At 49.6% G+C, this 13,219-nt stretch overlaps 1 protein-coding gene across 1 annotated transcript in view; it reads right to left on the bottom strand.

Annotated features, from left to right (window-relative positions):
- The window catches only part of DMBT1 (deleted in malignant brain tumors 1), a 66,920-nt gene that overhangs the window by 27,432 nt on the left and 26,269 nt on the right, over positions 1–13,219 (bottom strand). Inside the window, exons 7-12 of the mRNA XM_021714782.1 lie at positions 11,102–11,429; positions 9,704–9,876; positions 8,163–8,525; positions 5,915–5,953; positions 4,813–5,176; positions 1,639–1,982 (exon numbers count right to left, since the gene is read on the bottom strand). Coding sequence (XP_021570457.1) covers positions 1,639–1,982; positions 4,813–5,176; positions 5,915–5,953; positions 8,163–8,525; positions 9,704–9,876; positions 11,102–11,429 — 1,611 coding nt within the window. The remainder of the gene's footprint in view (positions 1–1,638; positions 1,983–4,812; positions 5,177–5,914; positions 5,954–8,162; positions 8,526–9,703; positions 9,877–11,101; positions 11,430–13,219) is intronic.

The raw sequence follows: 13,219 nt of genomic DNA, 5'->3' as shown, positions 1-13,219 counted from the left end.
TAAGACAAGGATGTCCTCTTCTCAGTTGGAAATCCTTGAACCCTCCCCACCCTTGGAAAGATGGGCACACCTGACACCATGGCCCACACTCTGACACCTACAGAGAAAATGGTATGGGACCAGGGACCACCCAGGAGGGAATCGGGTTTCCTGGGAAGTGGAAGCACTAGAAATGTTTATGATCCTGCTCGGTCTTCCAAGCACAGCCTCTGCGTCTCCTGGATGCAGGTGTAGCCTGCAAAACCTGAGGGAGATTCCAGAAGGAATGGAAATCTGACCTGTACTGACATTGCCTTTCAAATAAGTCAGAGGGTATCGACCTCAATTCTCAGGAAAAGTATGCAGCCCTGAATATAAAAGGGCCAACGCTCATTGAACTTGTAGCCATTTTAAAAGCGATATCCACTGGGACAGAATCAAACTCTGATGAAAACTAGGTGATTGACGAGAAAGCAGAAGCCTTCCAGATCCTGATGTCTGGGTGAGAAACTCCTTGCTGGGAGACTCGGTTACAGAGTGTGGTGGTGGGGGGATAATGTGCTCCAGAGTCTGCAAACAGAATACGTAGGGTTCTGTGTGGTGGGGGAAGAATTCTCAAGGGGAGAAAGAGAACTGACATCTCAAGTAAGCACACGGACAGTGGGGACTCACCTGGGAGTGGAGAATTTGGTCCGACAGCTGTGAGAAAGAAAAAGTCACGTCAGACTCACTGCACGGTAGGTGCGAAATGAAGACAAAGCTGGAAGACACTGAGCAGTCAGGTACTCAGGCCAGCCTTCTTTCCCACCATGGAAAAAGGGGTGCTGCCTTCTATTCTCCCACAAACGTGCTCCTTCTGAGGGGTCCAGGCACACACTACCAACTATTTTCAACTTCAAGGTGATCAACTCAGTGTGGTGACCAAGGGGTCCCCAAACCAACCATCTATCTGAAAAGTTTTGAGCAGCCCATTGAGTCATCAGGTCTGAAGAGGCCAATGCCGGCCAAAAATCCTATGTGTGATCCTCCAGCCCTGCCACGGGAAAGCACAAGACTAGCACTGACAGGCTTCATGGTTGGAGGGTGGTGGGGTGTGCTCCCCAACTAGACTTGAGCCACAGGCAATGCACTCCAAAGGGAGTACAGTTCAAGGACTCAGGCATCTCAAAGCACAGTCGAACATACACATAAAAAAATCTATATTCTTAGCCATGTGTCACCATTAGGAAGTCTCCACATTGGGGCTTCAGCAGATAACTCCACTTCCAAACAGAGCCCCTTTGGAAGGGCTCATGCCAGTGAGATGATAACTATCTTACCACCCCCGTCTGCATGCATCTACCTCAACCTCACCCAGGACCATTCAGTAGGGGAAAGAAAGAACCCTGGGGGACCAAAAACTCCCTCTTTGACCTTTTACTCCCTCAGTAAGTAGATACAGGCTTGATTGTGATTTCACTTGGGCCCATTGTCCTAACTGGCCACCTCAACAGGGAGCATGACAAAACTCACACCGATTCTCAGTATAGAAATAAAGAGACCTCAGGAATACTGGGAATATAGAAAAAGTTTTCAGTGAAGAAATCATCATGCAATGAGCAGACTTCTCCTGCGCAATCTCTACTCAAGAGAAGGAAGCCCATGGTCTTGGAAACCCACCTGAGCAGATGACACCAGCATCCTCACTGTGGCCGCAGTTATGGGAGAGCCAGCCATTGTGGGGACAGCTCCACAGGTAGGACTCATGCCCCGAGCAGCGCACGTCATCCAAGACAATCGGTCCCGAGCCCTGGCCGAACCGGGCATTTCCCGGGGCCGACGTGGCCCAGCCACAGCCCAGCTGTCTGCAGACCACGTTCGCATCGTTGGTGTCCCAGCTGTCGTCACACACGGTGCCCCAGGAGCCTCGGTACAAGACTTCCACTCGGCCCTGACACCGATCGCCTCCATTCGCCAGCCTCAGGGCCAATCCAGAATCAGTTCCTAAGGAGGACACCAGAACCCTTCATCCATCCCCATCTTGAGCTCAAGGGTCTAAATCAGGGGACTTAATAGTAATCGGGTCACCTGAGCAGGCTGTGCCCTTTGCATATGATCAGAGGTCCATCTTGGTCATAGTGAAAACAGCAGTGATGCCCTATTCCACCCAGGTCTAGAGATGCTCAAGTCATGGTGATGAACACATGACCCTGTGGAGGTGATGGGAAAGGACACCACACTCCCCACTCTGGGCACACATGAGATAAAGCTCCACAGCTACAGGTGGAAAGCTCTGACCTCTTCAAGTTCAGGAGCATGGAGAGACCTGCATGGTCAACTGGTCATATCTGGATTCTGGCAAAGTGCCAGGAATGGCAGGACCTAGGCCAAACAGCCAGAGGTACTGGCCTGAATCATGTACTCTTCCTGGGCCTGCAGCCCGTGGCCTTAGGGCCAAGAACCAGGTCCCAATAAGATCACAAACTGCTCACAGATTTGGGTATTTCCAGGAGCGCATAGGTCAACCGCTTCTTCCTCCATCTCACCTAAGACCCAAGACTAGGTCTGCAAAGACTCCCCCTTCCTTCCTACTCAACCAATAGGGACATAGAAAAAGCGAGGGGCTCACCTTAGACCCCATCTTTTCACTGTGAAATTCAAAGTTTATTCAGAGGCAAAGAGTGAACCCCTTGGCGAGGCATGGTGGCTCACACCTATATTCCCAGTACTTGGGAGGATGGGGTGAGAGGATGGCTCAGGAGTTTGAGACTGGCCTAGGAAATATAGTGAGACCACGTTTCTAAAGAAAATTTTTAAAATATAGGCAAGGCATGGTGGTGCATGCCTGTGCTCCCAGGGACTGTGAAGTCTGTGGCAAAAGGACTGTCTGAGGCCAGGAGGGGGAGAAGGCACTGAGCTGTGATCATGCTACTGTACTCCAGCCTGGGCAAACAGAATGAGGCCCTGATTCAAAAAAAGAAAAAACTAAAGAATGAACCCTAAGGATGGCTGAGAGGATTACTTGCCTGTTGGTGTTTCGGGTATGGCCGTGGTAGGCACAGTGTCTATAAATAGCAATAAGGAGAAAGACTAGAATTAGACTTGAAGGGAAAAATGCCAAGAACAAAAGGCACTCTGACCCTAGCACCCCACATCACAATACCTCCCCTCTTGGATTCTGATCCTTACTCCTTAAGTGAATGCCAAGCTCTCCCATGGGTTGAGGCCCATATGGAGACCACACTGGACTCTCCATCTCTCTAAGACAAGGATGTCCTCTTCTCAGCTGGAAATCCTTGGACCCTCCCCACACATGGAAGACGGGCACACCTGACACCATGGCCCACACTCTGACACCTACAGAGAAAATGGTATGGGACCAGGGACTACCCAGGAGGGAATCAGGTTTCCTGGGAAGTGGAAGCACTAGAAATGTTTATGATCCTGCTCCGTCTCTCAAGCACAGCCTCTGCGTCTCCTGGATGCAGGTGTAGCCTGCAGAATCTGGGGGTGATTCCGGAAGAATGGAGAACTGATCTGCACTGACATTGCCTTTCAACCTCAGTTCTCAGGAAAAGTATACAGCCCTGAATATATATAAAAGGGCCAACGCTCATTGAACTTGTGGCTACATTTCAGAACCTGAAAGAGTTATCCACTGGGACAGAAACAAACTAGATAAAAACTAGGAGACTGACAAGAAAGCAGAAGGCTTTTACATCCTGATGTCTAACTGAGACACTCCTTGCTGGGAGTCTCCGTTACAGAGTGTGGGAGTGAGGGCATAAGGTGCTCCAGAGAATCTGTAAACAGAATACGTAGGGGAAGAATTCGCAAGGGGAGAAAGAGAACTGACATCACAAGTAAGCACACAGACAGTGGGGACTCAGTTGGGAGTGGAGTATTAGACCCCACAGCTGTGAGAAAGAGAAGATCATCAGACTCACTGCACGGTTTGTGCGAAATGAAGACAAAGCTGGAAGGCACTGACAGGTCAGGCCCTCGGGCCAGCCTTCTTTCCCATCATGGAGAAAGGGGTGTTGCCCTCCATTCTCCCATAAACGTGCTCCTTCTGAGGCGTTTAGGCACATAGTACCAACTATTTCCAACTTCAAGGTGATCAACTCTGTCTGAGTGTGGTGACCAAGTGGACCCCTCAACAACCATCTATCTGAAAGCTTTAGCAGTCTATTGAGTCAGCAGTTCTGAAAAGGTCAGTTCCAGCCCGACATCCTATGTGTGATCCTCCAGTCCTTCCATTGGAAAGCACAAGGCCGGCACTAGCAGTGTACGTGGCTAGGGGATTGGGGGTCACACCACCCAATCAAATTTTGGCGACTGGGAATGCCTGTAACAACTCTCTGGAGGGAGTTGAGAGCAAGGATTCGGACACCCCAAAATCCAGGAAAAACAAACATGTACACAAATCTACACTCTTAGCCAAGTGCCCCCATTAGAAGCTTTCCATGCTAGGGGTTCTACGATGACCCCACTTTCAAACAGAATCCCATTACAAGGGTACAACCAAATGAGATGATACCTGCCCTCCCATGCCCATCTGTGCTGCATCCACCATACTATCGACCAGGACCATTCAGTAGGGGAAAGACAGAAATCTAAGGAGACAGCAATTAGATCTTTGCCCTCCTGCGTCTAGTGCCTCAGTAAGTGGATACAGGCATGATTGTCATTTTGCTTGGCCCTTTGTCCTAACTGACCACCACAACAGGCAGCGTGACAAAACACACACTGATTCTCAGTAGAGAAATGAAGAGACCTCAGAGATACTGGGAATGTAGAAAAAGCTTTCACTGAGGAAATAAGCATACACAAGGAGGCTTCTCCTGAGCCAACTCTACCCAAGCGAAGGAGGCCCAAGGTCTTGGAAACCCACCTGAGCAGGTGACACCAGCATCCTCACTGTGGCCGCAGTTATGGGAGAGCCAGCCATTGTGGGGACAGCTCCACAGGTAGGACTCATGCCCCGAGCAGCGCACGTCATCCAAGACAATCGGTCCCGAGCCCTGGCCGAACCGGGCATTTCCTGGGGCCGACGTGGCCCAGCCACAGCCCAGCTGTCTGCAGACCACGTTCGCATCGTTGGTGTCCCAGTTGTCGTCACACACGGTGCCCCAGGAGCCTCGGTACAAGACTTCCACTCGGCCCTGACACCGATCGCCTCCATTCGCCAGCCTCAGGGCCAATCCAGAATCAGTTCCTAAGGAGGAACAAGAATCCTTCTTCCATTCCCATCTATCTCCTTGACCCATGAGGTCAAGGATCTAAATCATGGTCCCCACTCAGGGGACTTAATAGTAGCCAGGTCACCTGAGCAGGCTGTCACCTTTGCATATGGTCAGAGGTTCATCTTCATCACCGTGATAGAGGCAGTGACTCCATATTCTGCCAGGCCCAGGGTTGTTCAAATTATGAGGGAATACCCATAGCCCCAGAGAAAGTAACAGGAATTTATGCCCCACCCCCCACTGTGTGCACACAAATATTGGAGTTCCACAGTACGGATGGAAAGTTCTGGGTTCCCCAAATTCATGACCTTGGTAGCATCCTTATGGTCCTCTCTGTGTTTTGTCAAAGTGACAGGGATTGGAAGACCTTGGCTAGACATGTTTAGGGACCAGCACGTTAACCTGCTCTTCCCAGGCCATTGGCTCATGGCCTGGGGCCCAAAAATGAGGTTCCAGTAGGATTAGTTAGCCCTCCAGGCTTGTCCTGAGGTACCTGGAGTAGGATCTCACTAGAGACAGGCCACCAGATCCCTCCCTCAGCCCACATCAGATCCACAACTCGGTCTGCAGAAACTTTACCTTCCTCCTACCCAAACCACAAGGATACAGACAAGGGAGGGGCTCATCTTGAGCCCCATCTAATCAGTTTTAAATCCAAAGTTTATTTAGAGGGAGAGAGGGAGTCCCAGGGATAGGTGAGTGTTATTTACCTGTTGTTGGTACTGTTGAGGTTTTGATGGGCCATGTTTCTGTAAATGGCAACATAGAGTAAAGCTAGAATTACACCTGAAGGGTAGAGCCCAGGAATAAAAGGTTCTTTGGACCTGGCAGGCATGAAAGTTGCAGATACTAGGATGAAATCACTTTTTCAGACCTAGACAAATAGGGTCAAGAAGGCCTGAAGAAGGGGAGGCTTATGCTTAGTTGTCTGAGGAAAGAACTGTTTCCAAGGACCTCCTAAAAACCCTTTCTTGTCCCTCATAATTCTGCTTTGGAAAGGTTTATTTCTAGGGATTCTTTAGGATGCAAACATTCAGATAAGAACACTTACTCAGTATAGGCATTCCTACTAGTGAACTGACAACTCTGGCTTTGAACCATTGGAATCAATGAACTTGTTTTTAAGCAGGTGATGTAAATCATTTTTTGCTAATAAAAGCTCCCTCACCACTCCCTTACAGAATGTACTGGTGACGTGCCATTTTGTGCATTCCAGATTATAATCCTTATTGCTATCCCCAGTAAAGTCAACATATTCAGAGATAGCTTTCTCTAGTGTCTTTTTGTTAGGATGACACAAAGAACATGATGATAATTCACCTTCTGGATTCTGCCACTTGTTCCTCATGTGTCTGCCTAAGTCTCCTGCCCAGTGAGCTCACCCATGGACTAAAGTCCTGCAGGAGACCACATGGATTCCTCTACTCCTCTAAAACAGGAATGACTTCTTAGTTAAAAAGTCTTTGATCCTCCCCTCATACCCTGACCCAATGGACTGACTAGCACATGTGACACTATTGCCCATACTGTGACACTTGTAGCATAATGTTAGGGGGCCAGGGAGATGCCCAGGGAAGAATCAAGCTTACTTGAAAGTGGAAACACTAGAAACATTTATTATCCATCTCTTCCCCATGAGCATGGCCTCTGCCTCCTCTGGATGCAGATGTGGCCCAGATCTGCAGAATCTGGGGCATTTCAAGGAGTGAGGCACAGAAACATCTGGCCTGCATGACATTGCCTTCAAAAGAAGATTGAAGGGTACCAATCTCAATTTTTAGAAAGGGTATGGCAGCCTTGAATATAAAAGAGCCAAAGTTCATGAAATGGGTAGACACTTTTCTGAAACTTTGAGAGTTGTACACTGGGATGGTATCAGACACTGATGAAAAGACAATTCTGGATCCAAGTGTCTAGTTGAGAAGTTCCTTGTTGAGATTCCCAGTTGCAGAGTTGGGGGTGAGAATAATATTCTCTATAGAATCTGCACAGATAGGAAGCAGAGTTCTGTAGAGTGAGGGGAAGGGCTGAGGGGAGAGAAAGTGCTGACATCCCAAGTAAGAATGCAAGGACATTGTGGACTCACCTGGGGATGGAGACAGAAGCCAGGCAGCTGTAAGAAAGAGAAGGTCAGATCAGACTCACTACACAAAAGGGGCAAAATGGGAGCCAAATGTGGTAGGCACTGAGCAGTCAAATACTCAGTCCATCTTTGTCCCACATCATGGAGGGAGAGGTGTTGCCATTCACACCCCCACAAAGATGTCCCTTCTGGGGGGGTCCAGGAACATCCTGTCCACTATTTGCAACTTCATGGCGATTAGCTCTATCTGCATGTAGTGACTAACCCTCTACCTGGGAGGGTTGAGCAGCCCACTGAGTCCACAGGTCTTAGGAGGCCAGCTCCAGTCAGGATCCAATGTGTAATCTTCCAGACCCACCACAGACAGTTCCAAGACTTTGCCTGGTATGCCCCATGTTGTCCTGCCCTTTCCAACCAGACTTTGGTACAGGAAAGGCACTGCATGTCTCTGGACGGAGTTGAGGTCAAGAACTCAAGCACCCCCAAACAAGGGCCAGACATGCACATACACATATCTGTACTCCTAGCCCATGTGCCTTGTGTCCTGGACTCAAGACCACAACTCTGAAGAGGGGCCTTTGGTTTCCAGCTTTTCCCAATTAAATGATCCCTTCCCTGGTACCCTGTCTGTACGGCATCCACATCACCCTCACCCTCTTTGATCTCCTGCTCCCAGTGCCTCAGTAAGTAGATACAGGCTTGATTATCATTTCAACATGGCCCAATGTCCTAAATGACCACCTCAATAGGCAGCTTGACAAAACTCACACTGATTCTCAGTAGAGAGCTAAGAAGACCTCAGGGAAATAGAAAACATAGGAAAAGCTTTGAGTGAGAACTTCAGAAGGTAATGAGGACTCACTTCCTGAGAGAACCCCATCCAAGAAAGGAAGGCCCAAGGCTTGAAGGCCTACCTGAGCAGCTGACACCAGCATCCTTACTATGGCCACAGTTATGGGAGAACCAGCCGTTGTGGGGACAGCTCCACAGATAGGACTCATGCCCTGAGCAGTGCAGGTCGTCCAGGACAATTGGTCCTGAGCCCTGGCCAAACTGGGCATTTCCTGGGGCTGACATGGCCCAGCCACAGCCCAGCTGCCTGCAGACCACGTTGGCATCATTGGTGTCCCAGCTGTCATCACACACGGTGCCCCAGGAGCCTTGGTACAGGACCTCCACCCGGCCCTGACACCGGTCACCTCCATTCACCAGCCTCAGGGCCAATGCAGAATCAGATCCTAAAGGGAGACACAAGAACCCTTCATCCATCCCTGTCTAGAGGCCAAGGAACTGTATCATGTTCTGCATTCAAGGGACTTAATAGCCAAAGTCATCTGGGCAGGCTGTCCACCTTTGAATACAGCCAGAGGCTAATGTTCAGTCCAGTGAAAGAATCAATGACATCTTATTCTGCCCAGGTCTAAGGATTCCCAAGTTATGGGAATGTACCCGTGAGCCCAGTGGAAGTGACAGGAAAGTCTGCCCCACTCCTGACTGCGGGCATCCATAGCATGGTGCTCTACAACTACAGGTGGAAAGCCTTGGTCTCCTCATGTTCAAGATCTTGGTGAGACCTGCATGGTCTTTTCTGCAACTGGCAAAGTGCTGAGAATGGCAGGACCTTGGCCAGACAAGTGAAGATATTGGCACTTCTACCCACCCTTCCCAGATCTGCAGCCCATAGCCTGAGGATTTGATCCTACTAGCACAATTGAGCCTTCCTAGGTTTTTCCTGAGCACCTAAGGGAGGATCTTTCCTGAATGCCTGGAACCAGACCCCACTGGAGTCAGGTCATCAGCTCCCTCCTTTCTCCCACATCAGACCCAGAACTTGGTCTGCAGAGAGCTCTACTTTCCTCCCCATCCAACCCCCAGGGACATGGATAGACAAGGGAGGGGCCCTCCTTGAGCCCCATCCTATCATTTTCAAATCCAAAGGTTATCCAGAGGCAGAGAGTGATGCCCCAGGGATGGTTGAGAGGATTATTTACCTATTGGTGTAGCAGGGGTGACTGTGGTAGGCAAAGCATCTGTAAAAAGCGACAAAGAAGAAGGCTCGAATTAGACTTGAAGGGAAAATGCCAGGAACAAAAGGTGCTCTGTCCCAGGCAGGCCGCATGACAACAATTACCCTCTGGATCCTGCCGCTTGCTCCTCAATTGTCTGCTCAAGTCTCCTGCCCAGCGAGCTTGCCCACGGACTGAGACCTAGCTGGAGACCATACTGGTATCTCCATCTCTCTAAGACAGGAATATTAGTTTTCTCAGCTATAAACCCACTGACCCGTAGAATGACTGGGACACCGGACACTATTGCCCATAATCTGACACTTAGAGGGAAAATGTTAGGGGACCAGGGAGCCACCCAGGGGAGAATCGGGTTTATTGGGAGGTGGAAGCACCAGAAATATTATTACCCCTCTCTTCCCCCAAGCACAGCCTCTTCCTCTTCTGCACATAGTAGCCATGGCCTGTAGAATCTGAGGGCATTTCAAAGAGTGAGGGATGGAGGTGTTGCCCTGTGTTGACATTGCCTTCAGCAGAAGGTTTGAGGGTATCAACCTCAATCCTCAGAAAGATCATGGCAACACTGAATATAATAGGGACAACACTCATAGAATTTGTGGCCATTTTTCTGAACCTGTAAGAGTTACCCATTGAGGAAGTATCCTACCATTTGGTGTCAACTGAGATGGATACAGAGCGAGGGGAAAGAATATGTTCCAGAGTATCTGAACAGACAAGAAGTAGGGTTCTGTGGGGTGTGGGGAGGAATTGAGTGGACAGAAAGAGAAGGGGCATCCTGAGTAAGGGCACTGGGGACTCACCTGGGCATGGGACTGGGGCTGGGCCACTTTGAGGAAGAATAGGAATGTTAGACACAAAGCACTCAGGTGTTCCCAATTATAATCAAAGCTTGAAGGACTTGGTGTATTTGCACACACTGAGCTGACGCCCATCATGTGCCCCCTGAGAGCACACTGCCAGTGCTCCTCTGAATCTCTTAGACCATCAGGGAGTGACACCTTACATCCCCTGGCCATTGCCCACATCTCTGTGCCTAAGGCTCATTCTCCAGAAAGATGAAGGCCACTGTTGTGCCCAAGACAGGACATGTCAGCCTCTGCATCACCACCTAGGATGCAACAAAAAGTGACCCTGAGCAATGAGTTGATGGAGACCCCAGCTAGCCACCCTGGATTTGCAATGAGTCTGAGATTTGACGTGGATTCCTGATGGTCCTCCATGAGGTCTGGCTCCAGCATGTGTGCAAAGCTCGCTCATGAGCACACCATTTATCATGTGCCTGCCATCCCTACACACACCCTACTTTCCTGCCTCTTCTCAGTGCAATCATAAGTGAACCATTTAGATTTGAATTCTTCCCTCTGAGTCAGCTGCTGTGAACACTCAAAGTAATAATAGTCTTCTCAGAGACGGGAGGCTTCACCAACCAGATCCCCAAAAGCTGCCATCCCTGAGAAAAAGCCTCAGGTAAATTGGGGGTGGCAGTGAGCAGATGTTCCTGTAGCAAAATGAAAAGGCTCTTTGCGTCTCTGCCCTCAGTATGTTGGAGCCTGTGTCTGAGTGCTGGTGCCCAAACCAACACTGCTTGTGGTTTGGGGACTCATACTGACTGTGCTGTTTCTTTAACCAGAGAACCTGATGTTACCCCTCCAGACCCGCTGCCCCAAGCGAACTCCAGGAACACTGGATATCTGGATGAAAAGCTTGGGCTGTCAGACCCTGGAAGAGAAACGTGTTTTCTCGGAATATAGTCTGTCCCCAGAATGGGCCCTAGTGATCTTTGATACCTACCTGAGCAGATGACACCAGCATCCTCACTATGGCCACAGTTATGGGAGAGCCAGCCGTTGTGGGGACAGCTCCACAGGTAGGACTCGTGCCCTGAGCAGTGCAGGTCATCTAGGACAATCGGCCCTGGGCCCTGACCAAACCGGGCATTTCCTGGGGCTGACGTGGCCCAGCCACAGCCCAGCTGTCTGCAGACCACACTGGCGTCATTGGTGTCCCAGCTGTCATCACACACAGTGCCCCAGGAACCTCGATAAAGGACCTCCACCCGGCCCTGACACCGGTCGCCTCCATTCACCAGCCTCACAGCCAAGCCAGAATCAGACCCTAGAAGAAGGCACACCATTTCTCTTGTATGTTTCTACTGAGGGACAAGGTCTCAGGGCCTGTAGGACATTTAGGTCTTTCTAGTAGGCAAAGATCTCTGAGAGAATCTCTAATTGGGCTGGACTCTAACACATCTTGAGGCTAGAGTTCTTCATGGGGAAGAAGATAGTGACTTCTCTGACCAAACCCAAGCCTCTAGAGAGTCAGGTAGTAGGAATTGCCCTGCTTAACTGGCATCCTGGAGGGGCCCAAGAGACCCTCCACATGTTCCTTCGCTAAGCAGGCCATGGGCAGAGGCCTGACTCCGTTAGAAAATACATGAGGGAGGACACAAACAAGCCCAGAATTATCATTTGGAGGGTGTGTCCCTTGTAGTACAGGCTTCCCCCACTGGGTAAGTGTTCTGGGAACCCATGGGCATCAGTGTACCAGCTAGCATTGCTGTGAGAGGCTGTGCTTGGTTTTGCTGAATTTTTGTTTTGGAGAGTCTTTCAACGTGTTTCCCCATTTCATGATGGGTGATTTACAATCACACCTGCCCACACCATGCTAAGGGTTCAACAGTTTTTGACTAAAAATGACATGGCCCCGTGTCCCACCCTCCCTGTTCACCCATTCTCACCCTGAGTTTCTTTTTTGTTTGTTTGTTTCCCCAGATGAAAAAAAATCCTCAAAGGGAAACATTTTGCCAATGTGGGAGAGGTGAAACAAAAAACAGCAGCAGCATGAAAAGGTATTAAAATTGACACGTTCAAAATCTGTTTTGTGTAGTGCAAAAAGCATCTCAAAAGGTGAATTGCATTAAATGGAGAGTACTCTGAAGGTGACTGAAGGTTAAACATGTAAGAATAAACACACAACTTTTAACAAATAGATTCCAGGGGTTTTTTTGTGTTCTCTTTCATATAATGCCTTGTGCCAAAGAGAAGCCAGAGGACACCAGGATGACTTGGGAGAAGTTACGATGTACATCTGGAACTCTAGGGTTAGCTTGGAGCACATTTTGCCCATGCTCCCCTGCCTCATAGCCAGGTCCTTAGGGCCAGGATGGCTGGGGATCGGCTCAGAGCTGTGGAGATGGGGAAGCTGGTACTAGAGATTGACTCCACTGGTCTCTGCCCTGCAAAGCACATAGGGTCTGGGACACCCCCCATTTTCACTTACTCCTCCCCACCCACAGGGACATGGCCAATGAAGGAGGCTCCAGTCCAGCTGACCTCTGATTAAAAGGTCACTAGCCGGGCTCGGTGGCTCAGCCTGTAATCCCACGCTTTGGGAGGCTGAGGTGAGTGGATTGCCTAAGCCCAGGGGTTTGAGACCCGCCTGGGCAACTTGGCGAGACCGCATCTCTACAATAAATCAAAAATCAGCACGTGGTAGCACGTGCCTGTAGTTTCAGCTACTTGGAAGGCTGAGGCGGAAGGATCGCCGGAGCCCAGCAGGTCGAGGCTGTAGTGGCTGAGACGGAGTGAGACTCCAACTCAAAAAAAAAAAAAAAAAGGTCACTATATGCTCACAACATTCCCTCCCAACCCAAAAGTCTTCCCAAATAAAAGTCAAACCCATGGATCTAGTTGGCATCATGTGCAGAAGGGAACACATATAAAGTTACTCATTACCTATCACAGTGGCCGTCGCTGCTGTGGTAGCCTCTGCATACACCAATTGTGGAAAATGGAAAAGAAAAACAAAAATATAAAGTTAGCCCTCTTTTGAGGAGAATCAAGGGCTGGAAGTAAACTGGGATCTGCTGAGAAGCTGTCGTTCCTGATCTAGATTTTTGTGTGTAG

This window comes from Carlito syrichta, unplaced genomic scaffold (assembly GCF_000164805.1).
Source record: "Carlito syrichta isolate Samal-C Ts95f unplaced genomic scaffold, Tarsius_syrichta-2.0.1 Scaffold305772, whole genome shotgun sequence".
Lineage (NCBI taxonomy): Eukaryota > Metazoa > Chordata > Mammalia > Primates > Tarsiidae > Carlito > Carlito syrichta.
Note: the sequence above shows the minus strand (reverse complement) of the source record. Positions and strands in the feature narration are given on the sequence as shown.